Below are 21,664 nucleotides of genomic sequence, written 5' to 3'. Positions count from 1 at the left end.
TTCATCCATACCAACTTGCCATAAAAATTTGAAAACGCAGGGAAGTAACAATACCAGAGTTACATGTCGGTTTTGCCTTTTGTCCTACAAAGATATTTTCAAGTCGTATAACAATATATACTCCGTACTTGTCATACAGCTGAAGTTGTGTCGATTACAGAAAGATTCTGGAAACTTAGCTGCTTTAGCTGACAACAGATCTGATGTACACGAAATAGTTTTTATAAGCTTCAAACAACAACACCCAAATAGCTTCCATGGGTGTTTCAGAGATAGTCTGCTATGTCTTGGCTTCCCAAATCCCAAATAACCACCTTACCATCGAGTCCTACAATTCAATGGAAGATAAGAATTAACTACCTTGAAACTTTCTTACAGAGGTTCACCCAACTTAAGAGGGGAAAATTGTGTACCTGAAGTACTGAAGTGTGTCACTTTTGAATCTCTTCCCTTTTTCAATGGCACAATGCAACTACATTAAAGATAACCATATAAGCTATATATAAACATGAGCAGATCACACTGGAAGCAAGAATAATTGAATTCAGGGGCTGGGTAAGGCCGTACGTAATGCAGTTTTCATGTGCACGTCCACTCGAATGAGAATCGTTACCATTATCACTGGCATTGTTGTACTTTGACTGACCATATAGTTTTCCAAATGCTCCTGAAATCTGTTACAGTGCTTTTTTCGCATCAGTTGAAATCATCAATATTTGAGCTGTATAAAATAGAACACAATTGCTACTCAAATCATTTTCTTTCAGATCTTTAGAAGAGATAAGTAAAAGACTACTATCTTAACTAAATGGACGAACCGTCGAACACACACACATAGACAGGGACATGTAGGTTTAAAAGGAAGTCCAGAATTACTAGCCCACTTATTTACATAGCAATACTCATGTCAAAGATTCTATAGATATGCCACTCTGGGCAGAATAAACTCACTTTTTAAGCAGCAATAGATAGACATCAGCTAGCTGCTATTGTAAAACCTAGTAGTTCTTTCATTTGCTAGCTTAATTTTGATGACATGCCCCTACGCACAACTCACATGCAGGCACCAAGTTCTGCACGTCATGGGGTGAGGCACGAAATCGGTGTGCTGAAATAACCCACATGACTCTATCTGTATAGAATATAGGTCTTCCCCTTTTCTCTCTTTTACCTAGAAAAATTAATTGACTACATTGAGTAGAAACCCTAATTTGCCTATATAACAGCAATTATGTTTCTTAGCTGAAAATAGGTTTTGAAATGTTTATAAGCATCCACAGAATTAAGTGCCTTCCATCGGTTATATGCGCACCTCCACTGAATGCTTTGTGCGCTTGGATTTAGAACCCTTTGATGATTCTAGAGTTCTAGTGCCCTTTTGAAATTAAGTTATCCAATAACTACAAGTCAACAACTATGTTCAAAGCTATGTAGGATCTTTGTTCCATGTAACCTTGAAGGGCATATTTTAATATCCAGGAATTCACAACTGTAAAGAAAACCCTGCATAGTCATGCTCAACAGCCAACAGCCAGCACAAAGCACAGGGATTTCCCTCATGGATTTCTGATGCCATTTGATTCCAGGAACATGTAAAAGTGTAAAACAGACCCCAACCAGGTAGAAATGGCTTGGTTGAATGGCTGACAAAAACTACCATCTATAAAGAAAACCGTACTATTTATTTATTTATTTTGTTGCAGAAATCTACAGTGAAATGTGGCATACACAGCTCAAAATCATTCAACTTGAAATATGGCAAGAAGCAGTGGCATTCTTAGAAATATGGTCACAATGTGCACTACTGTATTTTTCTAGCATTTAGGGCCTCTGGGCAATCTCAAAGTGTATTTAATTAGACCAATTGGTAGAAGGTACACCCAGTTGCACGTAGTTCTACGTGCAACCAGTTCATTTTATACTTTTAACCCCTCAAAATCATATTTTTATAGTTTAAAAGCACATATTTACAAATTAAAAGCATTTTTTACAGTTTTAAAGCACATTATTAAAGATGAAAAACAAAGTTTTGCAAGTAAAAGGAAATGAAAAATATATAAGTATGTGCTTTTAAATCGTTAATGTGCTTTTTAAGTATGTAAATGTACTTTTAAGCCGTAAAAATATGTGCTTTTAACACGGTTGCATGTAGAACTACATACAACCGGGTGTACCTTATAATTTGTGTAATTAGACCACATTAAACTGCTCTTAATACATAAGAACTCTGTGTCGCAACATGACATGAACTCTAAATTAACCATTCTGAAAATGATTACTTCTCTTGAAGTGCATCCATATTCCTGTGTTTTTTTTCCCAATTCTTAATAGCAAGGTGAACTGCCGAGTCTGTCCGAAGACAAGGCAGATCCCATCCTCTTAAATGACCGCTATGTCGAATGTCATCACCCCTCTAGCACATCACTGGGCTGTGCACATCTTGTCTATGCGATAATTTCTATATAAATGAAACCTTCTCATTAGCAAAGACCTCAAAAGGCCAAAAGCTTCACATTCAACAAGAACTTATATATAGTCCGAACTCCTACCCTTCCTAGTTCCTACCCCTCCATTGAGTACAAGGCAGACAATGTGGGAAAAGGAGATGTGGAACCCAGACAGAAAAATCTGAAACATTTCAGCATGACAAGTAACTATAGCACTAGTATGTACCTGAGAACCAGCCCTTGCACTTGTTGGAGCTGTCTGCTTTTGACCAAGAAATCTAATAAAGCTCCTGCAAGAGAAATTTTCTCTGTTACTCCACAAAAAGAAAGAAAGACAGAGATCCCTATGTGCACTTGTAAATAAATAAATAACAGATTGAAGTTTCTATGCCACTCCCGTAACAAGAATTTAGAGCACATTTGGTTTATACTTTTATGGCTGAGGGGATTTGGGAGGAAAAGAAAAGAAAGAAAATGGCTTTTATTATGTTCCCATATTTGGTTTGAGGTTTGATAAATGACATGGTATTTGACAGGAAAGGAAGGGAAGTAAGAGGAAATCTCCTTCACAAAATTTTCACTTTCCGTTCCTCCCCAAATTGGAGGAATTTGAGAGGAAAGAGAAAAATAAAAGCTGTCAATAAATTTCTTTTTTGTTCCCTTCATTTTATTTCATTAAACGAAACATTGGAAAATAAAATCTCTTTCTTTTCCCTTCCTTTCTCTTCCTTTACCAAGATTGAAACAAATAAAGGTTAGTTATTAGAGCCTAAAGCTACGAAGTCAAATACTCACTCTGTTTCTAGATATTTGGTTCAACACTTTTGCTTTTATTCCATTACCTTCCTCATTTTGACTCCCTCAATGTGATCCCATTGCCACTTAAGTAGTAAACAACTAAACAAATACCATTACACGGGAATTAAAAATCCACCCCGACCCCTCAACAAGTACCAAGCACCATATCCTTCGCACAAGTGCGGATGTGCCATTATCACCACCATCTATCACACACATCACCTTTTTTTTGGACATGCCGTCACCACCAGTCCACCACCATTCACCAAACACACGTCACATCATTTAAGACATATTCAAAGGAGAGAGGGAAAGAAAGCAATTTTGACCAAGTTTCATTGATCCTTCATGCAAGTTTCACCATCCATCACACGCCGTCATCATCACTATCCACGGGACTGACAATTTTGACTAAATTTCATTGATCCAGCAATGGTTACAATCTACTGTTGTTGATTAATATTTTCACTGTCCAAATTTCAATGTTGCAACCATGGAAGTAACCCAGATCAAGAGAACTTTGGAGATAGAAGGAACAAGAAGCTCCAAAGCAAGAAAGGGAAAAACAAGGGAAGGGAGGAAATAAGAAACTAGAGAGCAGGATGCCTTTGGATTAAAGAGGAGGCAGAAAGTAGCAGGGAGGAGAGAGGAAGTGAGCTTTATCATTCCATCTTTCTCTTTAACAGTTAAAACAACACCGTTTCTGAAGGAAAGGATTTGGTAATAAATCTTTCCTCTCCTTCCATTTAACCCTTACCATGTCGGTTCTTAAAAAAAAAAAAAGAACCAACGTAAAGGGCCTGCAATAAAATCTGCTTCTAGTAAAAAAAGTTCCCTATGCTGAATGCTAGAACAATCCATAATACAGGATAAAGACTTGTAAAGTTTAGATTAGGACATAAGCATAACAGATCCGACTAATTTTGTTCCAGCGGCAAAACAGGTAACTTATTATTACCACAATCCACTTTCATCTGCAGCAAAAACCATGGGGTTGCAGTCGAAACCCACACCTATGACCATCTTCTCAGACACAAAAAACACCTGCAAGATAATGCACATAGATTTAGCTATGCATTTGAAGATAAAGAACTAAAGAAGAAATATCTTAGAGAAGTTGATGAGAGAGGATGCTGACCCACATCACGGAGGGGCAAATCGCGGAATGCGACACTTTGTGCCAAAGGTGACGGACCAACATCATCAACAAAGTATATCATCGAGTTATGACCTGAAGATCCACACGAGAATTACAAACAATTATGGTTCAAGAGATTTAGCATAAAAACAAAAGACCACATTCAGAAATATGTGTTGCTAGAATGAATACAAGGTATGACAATCAAAAAAATTCTGACCTACATAAGCCAGGGTGTTGCCACTTGGAGACCACTTGACACCAAATGCCCATGAGTATGAGAGATCAAGCTGTATAATTTGCTGCATGAAGAGGAGACATATAAAAGTACCTGTCGTCAGCACTACCATGGAAACTCAAACTTGTAAACGAAGTCAATCAGTGTTTCACAAAAAAAAAAGAGAGAGAAAGCAAAAAGTTTTAGGTTCAACCTTGAAGGAAAAAAATTATGGCAGAGTTAATGTATGCAAATAAAATAAATACTTCCAAGATATCTGAACTAGGAAGTACAGAGCAAATCAGAAATCTGAGCAGAATACTGAATACAGCAACAAACTGTTGAGATGCATTTGTCCCTAGATTACTAAATGGAACCAAAATTGTGCTTTTCCCTTCAAACTGATCCTTGTTTCCCCCTCTTACATTGTTCTTTTATGGCTCATTAGTTTTTTTGGTTTTTTTTTCCTTGGGGGGGCCGGGGGGAGGGGGGTGGTTTCATAAATCAAAAGAATGGGGGGGGGGGGGTGGTTTCATAAATCAAAAGAAGCCTCACGAGTCATGATTGGAAGTAGTTAGCTCCTTCCAGTTCAGCAAAAAGGCTGTAGTCAGCAAGATGCATTTTGACCTCTTTCCAAAACTTTCATTTAAAAAAGGTAAAATCTTATACTGGACTTTATAGTCATAAATGTTCAAAGTTCTAGAATTCATCATGCAAGAAAGGTTTAGTCAGGGATTTGTAGATTTGATCTTAAAAAGGCTAAAACTTGAACTATGAAAAGCATAGTTAACAAAAAAAAGTTATTTAATTGCAGAAGCAACTAGAAGAGCATAGTAAGTACACAGAAAACATAAAAGGAGATGCTAGAGGAAAATTAGATCCAGGACCTCTCCAAATTTTGTATCAGATGCAGAGCCGGCTTCAGAATCCCTGACCAAAATGCAACAAAAATGAGGCAAGGAACAGGAATGTATGTTTTAAAAGTCTAGAAGCACTAAAAGTGTTACCTTGTATCAACGCCCTTGATAAAAGTGGAAAATACTCTGCACTTTCCATCTGTTGACGTGGTTGCCAAAAGAATCTATTAAAAAAAATTGCAAAAGAGGAACACTTTCAAAAAATATTGCAAAAAGAAAATGACTTTATTAGACTTTGCAAACTACTTGAAATACAAATCATTCATGATCCAATGGTCAGAAAATAAAAGTATCTATTAAATTCTTTAAAAGAAAATTTGGGAGTTTCCTTATGATTCACTTATCATGAAAAATATCTTCTGGTGGCATTTTTACTTCAGTAGTGTAACAGCTCCAAGGCTACAGTATGATTTGACGTCGTATTCTAAGGGCAATAGCAATAGAAGAAACTTCAATGAGATTTGTTCCCATGTCACATCATCATTTTACAAACCTTGAGTGTAATGAACCTTCTACCAACAATAGATAAACCTGTACAAGGTTTGTATGTGGGACCTAGTATCATTCATCTCATCTAAAGCAAAACAAAACAAAAAAATGAAAATTAATATGTTTTGCATACATGGCAAAGAAAACCACTTACTCTTTAGTAACCTTGGGATTTGTAACTTTTCCTAACAGTAGTAAAGTTTGTCTACAAACCTCTAAAATTCAATACAAACCTCTTGACAAACCTCTTATTGCTATTGCCCTAATATGGCGTGGTAGGGATGTGAAGAAAAATATGGCTGTAAGCTGGGTGTGTTAAATATGGAAATCGGCACTTTTTCATTATAGATCAGGCCTCAGGGAGCTGGGAAATGGCATTTCTAAATAACACTTGCTAATAGTACCACCAACACAAAAAACAATAAAAAGAAACACCAAAGAACAAAATCACACATCTCAACCACAGATCAGGACTCAGGTACTCAAGTAGGTAAGTATCAACTATCAAGTACAACAGGATATCGCTGAAGTCCCCTTAATTTCCACAATAAAATTTCAGCACGTGCAATCAGAGTTACAATAAAAGTTACTAACATATACATAAAGCATAAAGAAACTTGGCCAAAATGCCTCACATTGTTGGGATGCCAGGCAACACTTGTCACAGAGGAGTTGTGCTTTTTCCTTATAAGTTTACTGACCCACCTGAAGCAATATAATAGACAACACTGATCATTAATAGATCCTGCCATGGAAGCCAAGGTCACAAAGAAGATCAAACTACTTGCATCAACACACAGAACAGAAATTCTTGCATCACACTGATTTTTAGTATTCATGCTATTCTGTCCCTTATCAACACAAACAATCCAATTAGAATGGAGAGAATATAATTCAGTGAGCATCTTTCCTTGAAAAGTTAACAAAATTGGAAAATTAACCAGTTCTCCATGTTTGGCAAGCAAATCTTGTAGGAAAAACCCCACAGTTGAGGGTGATAGTGTAAGTATTCTTTCCATGAAGGCTCAGTTTCCAACAAATGTCATATTTCTCTCCAATTTCAGCATAATTTCTAAATGTAAACACTTGAATCAGTATAAGGCATGGAAAAACCGTCATATTAAACAAATAACAACCATGAGTAATTTCAAACACAGAACAGCTAAAATTTCAAGATTAGGCACGCTGATTCTTTCTCCATTCAACTTCTTCTATACTGTTTTCTGGCAATGTCACAGAGAGAAACACAAATCCATCCTTTCAGCTGCAACTTGAGCAGTTGAGACTTGAGATTGATCATATATGGCTAAGCAAACTATGTTCGTTAATAGAAATTTATGTTGAAGAAATTTCAGTAATAGTGATTACAGTTACTCCCTCTGAACAAATTTAGTTTCCATCGACACTTTTTGCACAAGTTTTCAACGAAAAAGTTTATTAAAAAGGTTCTGCAACTACATTGGGACATCCAAAATGGCATTTTTGGAAATACTAATTGGGACACAGGAAGTATATGACATTTGTAGGTAGTCAAATTACAGGTAACATCACTCATATCTAGGTCTCACCTAACGTATTCAATTTATTCTCAATCTTCCTCGACATCCTCGCTATTTCATTCCCTCCCCAACATATGGAATGGAAGTATGGAACATAACAATAATACTTGTTCTATATCCAGCGCCTACTAGACCATCAACAGCGTAAAAACTTTATCTAGACCATTACATGTTTAACTCCTACTAAGGCTAACCAAAACTGAAGATGAGTATTCGATTAAAAAACAATCCAGTGAGAGCAATTCAGAGATAAAAAATCTAAGGCAAATCATATTTTCATCACAGCCACAAAAGATAATAATAGCAAAAGTTCAATAAGGTTCCAGTGGACCTCAACAGTCAGCTTACGTACCAGTTATTTTCTTGCTCATAGTAGCATATACAAACTGTCTTCGCTCCACTACCAACGGCAAACTTGTTTTCTGAAACAAGAGTAGGTGAATAAGTAAGAGTTTGAATTAGACAGCATATGAGAAACAGGTATATCTCCAATAGGAATCAACTGTGAGATTATTGTTTCGGAAACATGGACTAGAGATACCATAGAAGAACATGGAAAGGGCCACCACCATCAACATGCCAAGATAAATACAGTCAAAGGTAAATCAAATTATTGAATAGCTTATTCTATTCTCCGAGATACATATTCAATGGCTATCTGTCCAAAGTTACATAAAAAATTGATAGATCAACCGCAAAGCCTAAGTAAAGTGTGTTCTCTTCACCTTATTTTTAGTTACATAAGTTAAATTTTGAAATAAAAAAATTGATATAAATTTAAATTAGCTGCCTCTTAAGTTTGAAAAAGTTCAATAAATTTTGGGACAAGTTAAGATGCGCAAAAAGGTTCAATTAAGAAAAATACATAGCCAGATAATGCAAATGGGCTCTAACAAATATTAGACAAAAATACTTTTTGTTATAAGATAGTTAGCAAAGAAAATCCTAGCTCAGTTTACAAAAAGGTAAAGCATGCACATCAAAGAACAAATAATATTATGTCAGGATGAAGAAGAGTGTGTTCATTAACAACAGAAGGAATAAGATAATGAATTGGCATATACAAGTTAAAGTACATTACTCCTTTCGTTTGTAAATAAAGGCTGCATTTATATGTTAGGTAAAATCATAGGCCACTTGTAATTTGGCAAGTTAAAGTTTGAACTCTTCGAAACCTTAATGAAATCCATAACCAAGATATTATAAAAAATATACTACATTGCTATTATTCAGATACAGTGATGGTATCATAACCGAAATCCTCAAAAATGATCGCCAGATCATATGCGGTCTATAGTTAGTTAGTTAGTTACATAGAGAGAACATAATTTTCCACTGTAAAATAAGGTGTTTAATTCAGATACCTTTCGGACTCCATTGCACACATAAGGCAGCACGATTTAGTCTTAGAATAACTAGTGTTGCCACCCATTCACCTCCTTCTTGGTTCCAAACATACCTGGAAATAAAGGGAAAGTAACATAAAATATGTCAAATGGAGGATTACATCTCAACCATGAGGAAGAATCTATTAGTTTGGCCATCAGAACACTCAGAAAAACAGCATTAGATCATGAAGAGACCAAAAAGTTACTCACGAATTTCGATCATGAGAAACAGTCACAATTTTGTTCATCTTTGAGCTCCAGTCTATACCACATACAACTTGATCATGCTACAACAAAAGAAAACATGACAAATTCAAGATTAAGTGAACTAAAAGGCTACAAGCAATTCAGAATTATCAATAAAAAAATCACGGCCACATGAACTAGTGTCATTCAATTTAATTCCCAGTCTCACTTCACTTGTACATTCACAAAGTTTATTTCTTTCTCAAAGGTCATCTTAACTTTTTCATTTCTGTACCATCCATTGCTTCCAGCACAGATTTTACATGGAGAGATAATCTCTAGATGATTCTTTATTAGTTCAGTGCAACTACAGAATTATCAAAGAAGCATCATCTTATGATGAAAGAAAAAAGAACACAAACATAGACAAAATTCGCCAACAGATACTAAGATAACTAACTATGAAGTCCTCACAAGAGATACAAATCCACAGCAAGGCAATAATAGTATATAGCTCTCCGCCTCTCCATGTCCCCCATTAAAATTTAAACTAACAAGTAGAAATTATGTTTCCCACTATTAAAATACTGCAAGACAAATTGAACATAATATGAAAATAACAATTCAAAAAAAAAACTAAAAAAATCTACATCAACCTACCTTTTGAAGCACATGTATTTTTTCCCATTTATCTTCCGATGATTGATAAATGTGGACTTCTTCAGTATTTGGGCATACAGCAATCACTAGGAGGGGAAAAAGCAAGTCGTGCTCATAAGCTTGAGACCTTGAGATGTATGAAAAGACCATGGAATAATAGGAGGCAGCAACATTATAGAGTTTATAGTAATACATAACACGAGATACGATTTAATGGGACAATTAATATAGCATAAGCCCATTGAGCTATATCCTCTCTATCCCTACAAAAAAAGTTAAAGCTCTCAGTCGTGGGACATTGGAAATTTGGAATGTAAAGGTCGCTTACAGTAGATAGCAAAGTTAATGCATTAAGCCATATAAAATTTTACTAAAACAGTTCTCATGAGATATAATAAACAAAAAGTAGAAGTATGTTACACCCGAGGCCTGAGGGATCATTAAATGCTTTTACAAACTCTGCCAGATGAATGAGTAGAACATTTCAGTTTTCTTATAAAGTTTTAACTATACTGATCTTCATAGATTACGACTAATTTTCTCATAAAACTTTTGTTCAAATCCCCACAATAACTCAATGAGGTACTCACTCCGTCCCACATTAGTTCGAACACTTACCAATGCACATAGTTTTAGGAGATAAACTGTGGTTGGCTTATCTATTGTTAGTTTAATAAGAAAGCAAATGTGTTGGGAGATAGTGGGGTATTATGTTATTAATTTATTAAAAAAAAAGGAGAAGTAAAAAATAAAAATAAAAAACAGGTGGGTCCATGACAATAAAGGAAGTGTACAAACTAATTTGCAACATACGAAAGGAAAGTGTTCAAACTACTCCCGGGGAAGTGGCAGTTTATATTGGAAGATATATGTATGAAGGTCCTAATACTCATTTGAGCTCTGGCATCACAACAATAGCTTTTATGGAATTGCTGGCAACAATCGGTGAAATGGAGAGAAAAGTAGGAAACCGATGGTAAACTATAAAGAAAATGAAAAAAAGTTCTATAACACTTGATTGATTGATGGCGCACCAAAAGACATATAATCAGGTCAATCACAAAGTTAGTTTGGGATTTCCAAGTTAAAATCTAACTCTACCAATCAGATAGGCTCCCCTATGCTAACAAAGGACCAGAAGGTTTGAAAAAAATAGCTTGATAGCTCAAACGTAGGTTTTACACTAAGAAATTTCATCAATAGTTCAACACAATAACATGATCAGCCCTAGTGGCTTTAATACAACATACAAGCGAGTGACTAGCATAGAAAACCCTAACGGAAAGCTACATAGGACCTTTGATCAGGGGTTGTGGAGATTGAAGAGGTTGTTTTTATAGTAAAACAAGCTAGAATAATGGAACCATAACTTCTTTTGGACTATTGTACAACCAGTCCAGGTGGGATAAGAACGCATGGCCAGAATGATGCACCTTCCCAGAAACTTTCTTTTCTTAGCTCAAATGATAGACAATTCAGGTGTTTCATGATGGTGCCACACGTGGAATAGTTGACCGAACATTCGATGAAACACTCAGAGGAATCACAGGTGACACAGTTCTGAGGCAAGCAAATAGAATCGCTGTTACTTAGCCTAGATTTTCATCAAACGTAAGACAGCTATTCACAAGAGAGAAACTTTACCCAAAAGGTTAAAAAGAATGTAACCCTTTACTGTGCCATCCGACCTTTCATCTCTCTGGAACAGAGTGCAAATCAGTTCCGTCGGTCATTCCTGCTCGTGTTGAGTAATTCTTCTTCAGCCTGATCAAATAGGCTAGAAAACGAGGAAATACACCACCATCGCCTAAATCTGAGTCCCGGGGCAAGGATAGTCAGCCATTTAACAGGGACATAGGTGAACAGTAGATGAGACTTAGAGTTAAACTAAGTTCATAGGATAAAAATCTACACTACCTATATTCTCCAAAAAAGCTCGATTTTTCCCACCAAAAGTTGGTAAATACTCTTGCTATAGCTCATAGAACGATAATTTAACTTTGACCTACTTAGAATTATGATCAAGCCATGAATGAAAACCGGAAATTCTCCAGGATTCCATCAGTTTCCCATATAATTATTTGTACCAAATACAGGAAACCTTATTTTACCTTTCCTTTCTTTTCTTTTCCTTCCAATTCCTCCCAACCAAATAAAGCCTAAAGGGTTTAATAGCGATATTCTTTGGGATTAAATTTCCTATTTATCTGTTATCTTCGGCTGAAATAAAGAATGTCAAAGATTCAAATTATGATCCCCTTTTATTTAGTTACATTTCCAAATTCCCATCCAACCCCACCTCCACAGTATGAGCTCTCCTTCAATTACTCAATATAATCACCAATAAACAAAGTGGGCACATCGAAACATACAAAATCAGATCAAATTTAACACCTAATTTGCAAAAGATGCCAATAATACAATGACAACTTAGAAATCATGAAACCCAATCAGCGTTATGTTCGATCAACAAACAATGAAATCAAACAAAAAAGACGATAATTACATTGCAGCCAAAATCAATGGAGAAAGAGAGAGAGAAATACTGGAATTGTCAGGACTCCACGCGTGGGAAGTGATGCACTGAGCAAACTTATGAACTGAAACAGCCGTCATTGGTGTACTCCTTGTAGGAAATGAGATCTCCGATTCGGGATTTATCCAGATGAAACTGGGATCTGGAAAAGGGAAGGTGATGAACTATGAGTCTGAAACGAGTAAACTATAACGGAGGTCCCTAAACTTTGGCAAAAGGAGCAGTTTAGTCCCTTAAGTTTCAAAAGGAGCATTTTAGTCCCTCAAAATGGATGGAATCAGCTACTTTTGTTAACACCGTTTTATTTTCTGTTAAGTTCAATAAAATAATAATAAAATAGCTTTAAAGAAAAGGAAAATTAATTTACACGTGTATAAATAAATGAAAACAGCTGATTTTAATTATGACTTAGCTTTTTCATATGGCTTTTTCTCCATTTACACGTTTCACCCTTTATATTCCCCTTTTCTAGGTTTTTCCACAACTCTTCCTAATCAAATCGAATCTAGTGAGTAACCCAAGCAAATTTACTCTAAATTTTCAGCAATTATCGCCATAAACTTCAGCTAATTGTTGTTCTTCCACAACTCTAAAGTTTCAAATTCTCTTCTCCCAGATGTCTGCTACTACCACTAGTTCTTCTTCTACCTTTTTCTCTCTCTTTCTCTCTCCTCTTTTATTATGGATTCTCTTCAATCTGCTTCTCTTTCTTAATTCCTGTATTTCTCCAACAATTCCATTGAAATTTCACATTTTCACTGATTTTCCCCTTTTTTGTTCCCCTGTTTATTTATTTATTTTGGGTTGGTTTCGATTTTTTTTCTTATTTATTCTGGGTTGGTTTCAATTGAAGAGATTTTGGGTGGGTTTCGTTACCACATCGTGACCCACACCCCTGCTCCCCCATTTTCTCTCTCCTCCATTTCTGAAAAAAATTGATCTCCGATCTCATTTGGGGAAACCACTTTCTTCTTCATAATCCTATTCAATAATTCTGAGAAAAATAGTTACTTCAATATTTCAAAACTTACTCCGTATTTCAAAAGATTGTTACCAAGAAAAATAGAACGATGATGATTGATGGTGATCATGATGAGGATCAACGATGATTGATGGTGATCATGATGAGGATCTCAAGCTCAAGTTGATAGATGATTATTGTGATCTTTGAAGGTGCACGATTATCGTGATCTCAAGCTCAAGTTGATAGATGATTGATGGTGATCATGATGAGGATTACAATGGAATTTACACTTAGACCCCGCATTGTTGTTTGATCCACAAAGTTATGTTAGCTAGTTAGGCTGTTGATAAGAATATAATTGAAAGAGTATGGTTGAGCAGAGTACTAGTAGTCGTAGGCTCGTTAGATTTCATGTATGAGTTGCTGACTTGCTGATTAAACATGAGATTGAAGATGATGATGCATGGAGTTTAGTTTATGGTTTGAGCTCGGATGAATTTTACCGGAAATGTAAGTTACTTGGGTGTGCACACAAGGTGTTTGATAAATTGTCTATGAGAAATGTTGTTGATTAACCTATGCTTGTTGGGTGTGTTAATTTGGGGGATTTTATTAGTAGGAAGCGTTGATCCTTTTTTTTTTTTTTATTAAGTGTTGAATAATTTTGGTACAAATGGCCTTGTTAAATACTTTGAACTGCTAGTTTTTTGTAAAAAGCTAACTTAAAAGGGTTTCCCTTTATTTAATTATTGTTAATATGTAAAAGTAACTGTTATTTTGTCATTTTCTGCCTTTTATATTAATTTGCCTTTATTTTTTATTCATTTAACAGACGTTAGTAACAGAAGTCAAAAAGCAGCGGTTTCCATCCATTTTGAGGGACCTAAATGCTCCTTTTGAAACTTGAGGGACCTAACTGGTCCTTTTGGCAAAGTTTAGGGACCTCCAGACCTATTTACTCAGTCTGAAACTCTCAGAGCAAAGTGGGGGAAGTTTTTACCTTTTGTGACGGGCTACGTTAGTTAGAGCATCAGTGATTAATCAAACTATGGTTTATGCACCCGGGTGCACAATGCTCACTGTGCACCCTATTTTTGAATGAACATATAGTTCAAATACAAAGAACATATTGTTCATCCCCAAAGAACATATAGCCAAAGAACATACAGTTTAAATTCATAAAACATATAGTTTAAATATTTCACTAGTATATGTACATTGAAATCATTCTCCATATTCATTAGATTTTCAATGAATGTTCAACGAGGTTCACAATGAGTACTGTGCATCCGGGTGTATAATCCAAATTGCGGTGATTAAGTGGTAACTCTTATTTTTCATCTTTATATGTCTCACTTCGTCCACCTCATCATCACTCTTAATAAGAGTTAACTACTAAAAAAATACAAAAAGTACACTAACTCTTAGATAACTTTAGCATATTTACTCTTAGATAACTTTAGCATATTTTTTTATTTTATTTTTGTATCAAAGATGCAAAAAGGAAAACATAATACCAATCAATATTTCCTCTCCTCTCTTAATTTTTAAGAGTAGCTAATAGGATTGAAGGTCCCTCAACTTTCCAAGAAAAACGCAGTTTAGTCTCTCTAGTTGCAAAAGTGCTTTAAAAAAGAGAAATTAATTTACACGTGGATTAATGATTGAAAATAGTTGGTTTTGATTAAAAGTTAGCCTTTTCAACTTCGTTTTTATCCATTTACATGTGTAAACCTTTCCAACTCCTCCCCCCCCCCCCCTTCTGGTTTCTTCCATAACTTTTTTTGGCGGTTCTTTTTGTTTACTGTTCCTAACCTTATCTCCCCTCTTTTCACGTCCCTATTTATATGGTCTCCCCCCCCCCTCCACTTTCACTTTCACTTGTCTTTTTCTAATTTACTCACTTAAACACAAGAGAATTTGAAGTTATTGCTCTGTGTTTTTCTGCAAAAATGGTTGCTTCTTCACCGTCATCAAAGCGATCTACTGCTGCCAAATAGGAAGGTCTGTCCAGGAAGAGGCCAAGAATCTCTAGATAGAACGAAGGTACTCCTCATGGTACTTTTATTCATTCTCTTTGTCGGTTTTTTCAATAAATGTTGGTAGTTGTTGCATGATAAATTTAGGGCTTTTTTGTTAAGTAAGTTTTTCCCGAAATTGGTGCATGCATTATCTTGCTAATGGTGTTTTTATGTTAATTTAAACAATCGTGGCTTGATTTTGCATAATCTAACTGTAACACCTCGACAATTCTCCGTTTTCTAGAATGACCCTTTTTATAAATATAACTATAGAGAATTATCAAAGTATTATCGCCCGTGTGAAAACGTATCAGCTTATTCAGAATTTTGCAGCAGAAAACATAAAACTAACTTTAAATTTATAAATAGTCAACTACGGAATTAATTCCAAAACCAACCAACGAAAGCAAAGTCGATGTAACTAGTTCAACAAGTTTATAGTCCACTTAAACAAACCAACTTAACTTAAAATATTAAACTAAACTACAAGCTCTCCAAACCCGAACCCAATGATGCATCATCTTCAAACCTGCAGATGGACAATTCTTATTGATCCTTAGAGACTGCTCACCAAAATGGGTCATCTCAGGATCAATAAGGCGTAGCCGTGATCAACACACACAAACAAAGCACGTAATCAGCAAAGCTGAGTAATTACATACTAAATCAATGATAGTCCTAATATGATTATATTAAACGAACAATCCTAACATGATATTAATAAAACATCGTTAAGGACAACCAAAAAATATTAACTTGAAAACCACACTTGACTAGACTAGACTAGACTTTTATAATATTAATATTATTTTAATTGAAATAGTCAATGGACCGAGTTGTCTACTAGAAGCCTTCACTAAGGAAGACGAAATACGGGCGCGACTCCGTAACCCCAATAACCTGCGATATCGAGGAACTTTTGAATAAAATAGAACCGGTGATCAATCCGGCCCCGGAAAAAGCCATAGGCGACCCATGACCCCAACTCCTGATTGTCCGTCACTTCAGATGTGCACATTCTCAAGCTTTGATACTCAGTTTCACTTTACATGATTTACCAATTAATACTTTGTTATGACTCATCAATCACATAAATCATACAATCAACAAGTATTCACAAATGTTTTATCTTGGAATTAAATAAGTGATCACAAAGCTGTCAATCAAGAATTTATTCCAATTAATTCAATCCTTCCTTTAATAATGGTTAACCACCTTTATGTAGGTGTAAAGTTTCAACTTACTAAACAAGGTCCTCGGCCCTCATAAAGTAGTGAAATGCTAAAAGGGAACAACGATCAATCGATCTAAACCAATATATATAAAATAATATAATGTTCCCAACTGACATGCTTGCATCAATCATCCATGCTAACATGTTATAATTCTCATAATAAAATCTATATTTAACATGTTCGTCCAACGGCATTAAACATGTAAATTTCAACATAACCAAGTTCATAGGCATATTCAACATGGTTTCCATAATAGCACACATCCACAAGCACACAGGTATGTACGTACCTTGTGTAAACAAACTGCGAGACCACTTTAATAATTCAAAAGTCGCCTACGGAGAATTTTCCACCTAACAACAACTAATATAAATCAATTCACATTGAATTTCAGCAACATTAGGATGCTTCAAACCCTTCCTAAACATAATTAGAACATTCTCCAATGTCAATACTTAATTAGCTACTAAACCTCCTAGCATAGTGATTACTACACTAATGATCACCAATTATCATAAACTTCAATAAACATGCCCTTTACAAATTTCCAGCAATATAAGGTGATTTAAAACTACTCCAAAACATATTCAACATGCTTACAATCATAAAAATCATAACATTAATAATTCATAATCATCATACTATGGTTTTCTAACTATTAAAACCTTAAAAATTCATGCTTTAATAATTAAAAACCCTTATTTAACAAAATTAATATATCTGAAAATTAAATAATTCGTTATGCAAAATATGAAATATGATTTCTATATTTACATAATTAAAACCATAAATTTAAAGCATGAAAACATTAATTAAATTACTAAAACAAAATTAAAGCATTAAATAGTTTTAGGATTAAAGAAATAAACCAAAAAGAGAAGAGAAGAAGGGTTGCCGGCGGTTGGTGCAGCGGCGCGGCAAGGCCACGGCGGTAGGGCGGCGCTGGGTGGTGGCGCAGGTGGTGGTCGTGTGCACTAGTGGTGGTGGCCCGTGTGGAGCAGTAACAAAACGGAGAGGAGAGAGAACAAGGCCGGCGAAGGAGATGGGCGGTCAGTGAGAAGCTGGACGGTGGAGGAAGCCGGGCGTAGGAGGAGAGCAGCGGCGGCGGCTGCTGCTGATCGGCGACGGTGGTGGTTGCGTGAGAGGAAAGAAAAGAAAATCAACGTGAAAGAGAAGAAGAGAAAGGAGGAGAGGAGTTTTCACATGAAACTTGAAAACTAAGGAGAGAGAATTTGTTGTGTGGGTAAACTTTTGGGTTTAGGGTTTATTTGGGCCTAGGTATTTTAATTAGGCCAGGATTAGGATACCTTTTCTAATTTTAAAGTGTTCGAGTCCAAACTCGAATAGTAATACTTTTCTAAACCGAATTGTTTCTATGTTTCAAATCGTTTTCGAATTATGATTCTAAAAATGTTTGATTTCAATCAATCATTAAAATATTTATAATGCATTTAAATAAAATAATACATTAAAAATAAATTTATTACTAAAATTCACACATTTCATTTAAATATAATTAATTCATAGTTAAAATATATTAATAACTTTATAAATTTACGGGGGATTGCATTAACAATTTAAGTTGGAATTAGGGTTTCGTCTGTTTTTACTTTTCAATTTTTAATTCGAAATGATGCTTGCATGTTCTTGAAAATGGTGTTTAATAAGTTTAATTAAACAATTTTTGCTAATTTGAAAGTAATTTAAAGTAGATTCTGTAGTAATTAATTAGGGTTTTACTTACTCTTTTCACTTAAATCAAAAACAGAGTTTGCTTGATATTAACTTTGGCCGTTAATTTGACTTTAGGAGTCCTTGTTTTGAGGGAGGCACACCCCCTTTGCCATCATCAAGACATTCTCATGAATGAGATCTTCCCCGGGCTGGACTGGGAGGGGCAGGTTGTTGTGCAGGTGGTCTGCAATCAGTGGCGTAGGTGGTCCAACTTGCGTTACCGCCTCCCATGCATACTTGTACCCTGCAGGATGCTACCGTGGGTGGCTGCGAGAGTGGGTCATCATGGAAATCATTGAGAGTGATGGTCGTGACTTCCACGCCTGGCTTGACAAGCACATGACCGTCTACTTTTACGGCTTCCCCCTCCTTTTCAAGGAGGAGCAGTAGCTGTTCGTGGAGGCCATGCAGGGGTGCGTGGTGGTGGCGATGGTGGTGGCGCCTGTTTTGTTAAGCTTCTGATGATCCAACTTGTTTAAAGATTTTTTTTTTTAATTTTCTAGGTCTAACTCACTCACTACTGTCATAGCAAAGTAGGTTTTTGTGGAAGGTGGCAAATATTGATTTTTTTGGAATTTGTCACTGCTATGACAGTATGTTATATTTAACTGTAGGTTTCTCCCACAATAATTGATGGGGGTGTTTAATGTAAGGGAAGAAGCCTACCCTTTTGTAACTGGAATGATTCTGATGATGCAATGAAACTATTTCTTTTGGTTATCTCTTATGTTATTATTCAAGCTTGCATTTGGTTTGATTTCTTAAAATTTTGTTCTTTATTTGATATTGGTTTAACTGTGATCAGATATGGATGTTGATGACTTGACTTTGAACCCTTGCATATTTGTGAATCATGGTGGTCAATGAGTTGTACAAGGGGATGTGGTTTATCATAGGGGGAGGGTGGATGTCTTCAGAATGCAGATGGAAAATATGTGAAGGCATTAGTTGATGGTTTAGGGTACACTGATATAGAGAAAGTACATTTTTGGGAACCAAGAAAAGAATTCAAGAATGAGGTAAGGTTTTTAGGTTTTAACACACTACTACAACAATAGCCTAAGAAAACAGGCAAAATAAGGCAAAGAGACCTCATATTGTGCGGTGCCTAGGTAGTAGGTCTGTTAGCATAAGAGACCGGATTTTTGGTCTGGTTTCTTTGATATATCTAAGATATCATTTTTGGAAGAGAACTGGTTTCTTAGACCCTTTGTTGTGAATTTAAACGCAAAGAATAAGACACCAAATTGAGTAAATATGCAGTTTCTTTGATTACACTAGGAAACCATTTCTATCCAAAATACGTTTCCTTTGATTTTTTTAAGAGACCATTGATGAGTGACATTTATGTCATAGAGTAGTAATTTAGTCAATTATTTGAGTGGTTTTAGTTATTTTTAGTGTTTTAGTCTCTATTTTCCTTAATTTCTCTTTTAATTATTAATAAATTAGTTTAGCCTAATTAGTTATTTTTAGGTCTTATTTTAATAATTTGTTTGATTTCTTTGTTTTTATAATTTTTTATTTAAAATAGTTTAGTTTTTATTATTTGTTTCCGTTTCTTTTATTATTATTATTATTATTATTATTATTATTATTATTTTATTATTATAAATCACGTGTAAACATATTACATAAAGTTGGATGGAAGCCTAGAAACAAGTTGTGCTCCCATCCCTTTCTGAATGCAAAATCTCAATCTATGAAAAATAAATGCCCCACTCTATTATTATAATTATAATTTTTTTTTTTATAATTTTTTTATATATTTCTCGTTCTCCACTCGTCTTTTATTTAATTTTGTAGGTGTGTCTTGTTCGGAGTGTCCGGAGTACAAGTTTCAATAGCCGAAATCAATTGCATTACATTGTCAAAAAAGTCAAACTTGACTTTGAGAACAACAAAGCAAGGAGCTTCAAACCCTTCTTATCCTACACCACACTACTTAAACTACACTACACCACCTCAGCTCACCTGAACTCCACCTCCTTATACCAACCTCGACTGCCACCTCACTCCCACACCAACAACTCCAACAGCACCAAGTTGCTACAGCAACAACAAGTCAACAATGCAACTCCAACACCTCCTCACCACCTTCGCACAACCAACAACAACATCAAACGCCTAACAACTGCACCACACAACAAAAAGACCAATAACAACTTTAAAATCGAAGCTGAGAAACAAAGTAAAAAGCAGAGTATTTATGTTTGGGCGAACCTAAATTGAGTTCGACCGAACCTGAATTTTAGAAAAGTTCCTGCAAGTTTGAGGTTCGATCGAACCTGAATGAAGTTCGTCCAAACCACAACTAAGTTTGAAATTGAACGGCTACGATTGATTGTCATGAGCAGCGCTATTTGTAGCCGTGTGATTGGTTGCGATTTGCTGATGATGATGATGGAATTAGACAATGATGAATGATTGATCGTGGATGGGGATGATCGACGGCTATGACTCAGTGATGGATTGATGATGGGCGGTGAGGATTAAGGACGAGAAGAGGAAGTGCAGCGAAGTAGAGGAACTGATGCGGTAAGGATTAAAGACGAAGAAGGAGAAAGGGAGCAAAGAAGGATTTCTTAGATTTGGGGGTTCTGGTTTTGAATGTCTGATATATTTTGTTTATTAGGTTTTAGTTTTTAGTTTTATTTACATTTTTTTTAGTTTTCCTTTTTCTTTATCTTCTCCCCCCTTCCCTTTTTTTTTCCTTTTCTTTTCTCTTGAATTCCTCCTTTATTTTTACTCTTTCTTTTTTTTCCTCTTCATTTTTGAAGGGGTATAAATACTTAAATACCCAATTTTAAACTCATTACCATGTACATAATTAAGTTTTAGCTCTTCTTTTTCTTAGAGTTAGGGTTTATGCTTAGTTTTTGGGAGAGAGAGAAAGTGAGGAAATCAATGGACAAATTAGGGCTTTTCAATTTCAAGTGTGGCAATTTGTATTGAGCAACCAACAATCAATCAATGAGAAATTTCTATCCCTCTCTTCATTTATTTAATTATTGATTTATTTATCGTTTTAATTAGTTTAATTGTTTTTGTTTAGTTTTAACAATTCATGTTTAGATTAGTTGTTATTATTGTTTAGAATCACGTTTTTAGTTGTTAATTTATATAAATTTCATATTTTTATGTTGATAGAGTAGTTTATTGGTTAGGGTTTGGGTGAAAACCCAACATTGATTGGTTTGGGCATTTGTGATTGGATTTTGGGATTTTTCATGATTAAATTATTACATGTTTGAACATTTTCAATACTTGTTGCATTCAAATTAGCTACTTGGGTGTTGCATGATTTCTTGAGGTAGTCTAGTCGGGCTGGAAAGGGATTAAAGACCTAGCCTTGACTATTTGGTTGAATTGGAC

General features: G+C 35.3%; 1 protein-coding gene and 1 long non-coding RNA gene across 4 annotated transcripts; both read right to left on the bottom strand.

Moving 5' to 3' along the window:
* On the bottom strand, nucleotides 1-12,539 carry LOC110783720 (actin-related protein 2/3 complex subunit 1B). Of its 3 annotated transcripts, none has more exons than XM_056843169.1 (15): nucleotides 12,346-12,539; nucleotides 9,800-9,885; nucleotides 9,164-9,240; nucleotides 8,930-9,024; nucleotides 7,918-7,987; nucleotides 6,642-6,711; nucleotides 5,608-5,681; nucleotides 5,488-5,530; nucleotides 4,604-4,685; nucleotides 4,388-4,476; nucleotides 4,204-4,289; nucleotides 2,674-2,737; nucleotides 568-685; nucleotides 414-472; nucleotides 1-328 (listed from the first exon to the last, which is right to left on the bottom strand). In XM_056843169.1, exons 1-14 carry the CDS (start codon nucleotides 12,413-12,415, stop codon nucleotides 456-458), a joined length of 1,041 nt encoding a protein of 346 aa, XP_056699147.1. In that variant the 5' UTR covers nucleotides 12,416-12,539; the 3' UTR covers nucleotides 1-328; nucleotides 414-455. The 3 variants fall into 3 exon arrangements, with proteins under 3 accessions (XP_056699147.1, XP_021843767.1, XP_056699148.1); XM_021988075.2 differs by having other exon boundaries at nucleotides 568-674; nucleotides 12,346-12,534; XM_056843170.1 differs by lacking the exon at nucleotides 9,164-9,240 and having other exon boundaries at nucleotides 568-674; nucleotides 12,346-12,504.
* Nucleotides 12,540-20,133: 7,594 nt separating this feature from the next.
* On the bottom strand, nucleotides 20,134-20,906 carry LOC110783677 (uncharacterized). The gene is made up of 2 exons (XR_002532134.2): nucleotides 20,534-20,906; nucleotides 20,134-20,423 (listed from the first exon to the last, which is right to left on the bottom strand). It is a non-coding gene; the product is annotated as an uncharacterized lncRNA (long non-coding RNA).
* Nucleotides 20,907-21,664: the final 758 nt, after the last annotated feature.

The sequence above is a fragment of the Spinacia oleracea genome, chromosome 4 (assembly GCF_020520425.1).
Source record: "Spinacia oleracea cultivar Varoflay chromosome 4, BTI_SOV_V1, whole genome shotgun sequence".
NCBI lineage: Eukaryota > Viridiplantae > Streptophyta > Magnoliopsida > Caryophyllales > Amaranthaceae > Spinacia > Spinacia oleracea.
Note: the sequence above shows the minus strand (reverse complement) of the source record. Positions and strands in the feature narration are given on the sequence as shown.

Excerpts from the sequence above, each read along its gene's own strand:
- LOC110783720 (XM_021988075.2), bottom strand. The coding sequence starts at position 12,415 with ATGACGGCTGTTTCAGTTCATAAGTTTGCTCAGTGCATCACTTCCCAC. Across the intron at positions 9,025-9,163 it reads GTTTCTCATGATCGAAATTC|GTATGTTTGGAACCAAGAAG; the intron begins GTGAGTAACTTT and ends CTTTATTTCCAG. Across the intron at positions 4,686-5,487 it reads CTGATACAAAATTTGGAGAG|CAAATTATACAGCTTGATCT; the intron begins GTCCTGGATCTA and ends CTCTTCATGCAG.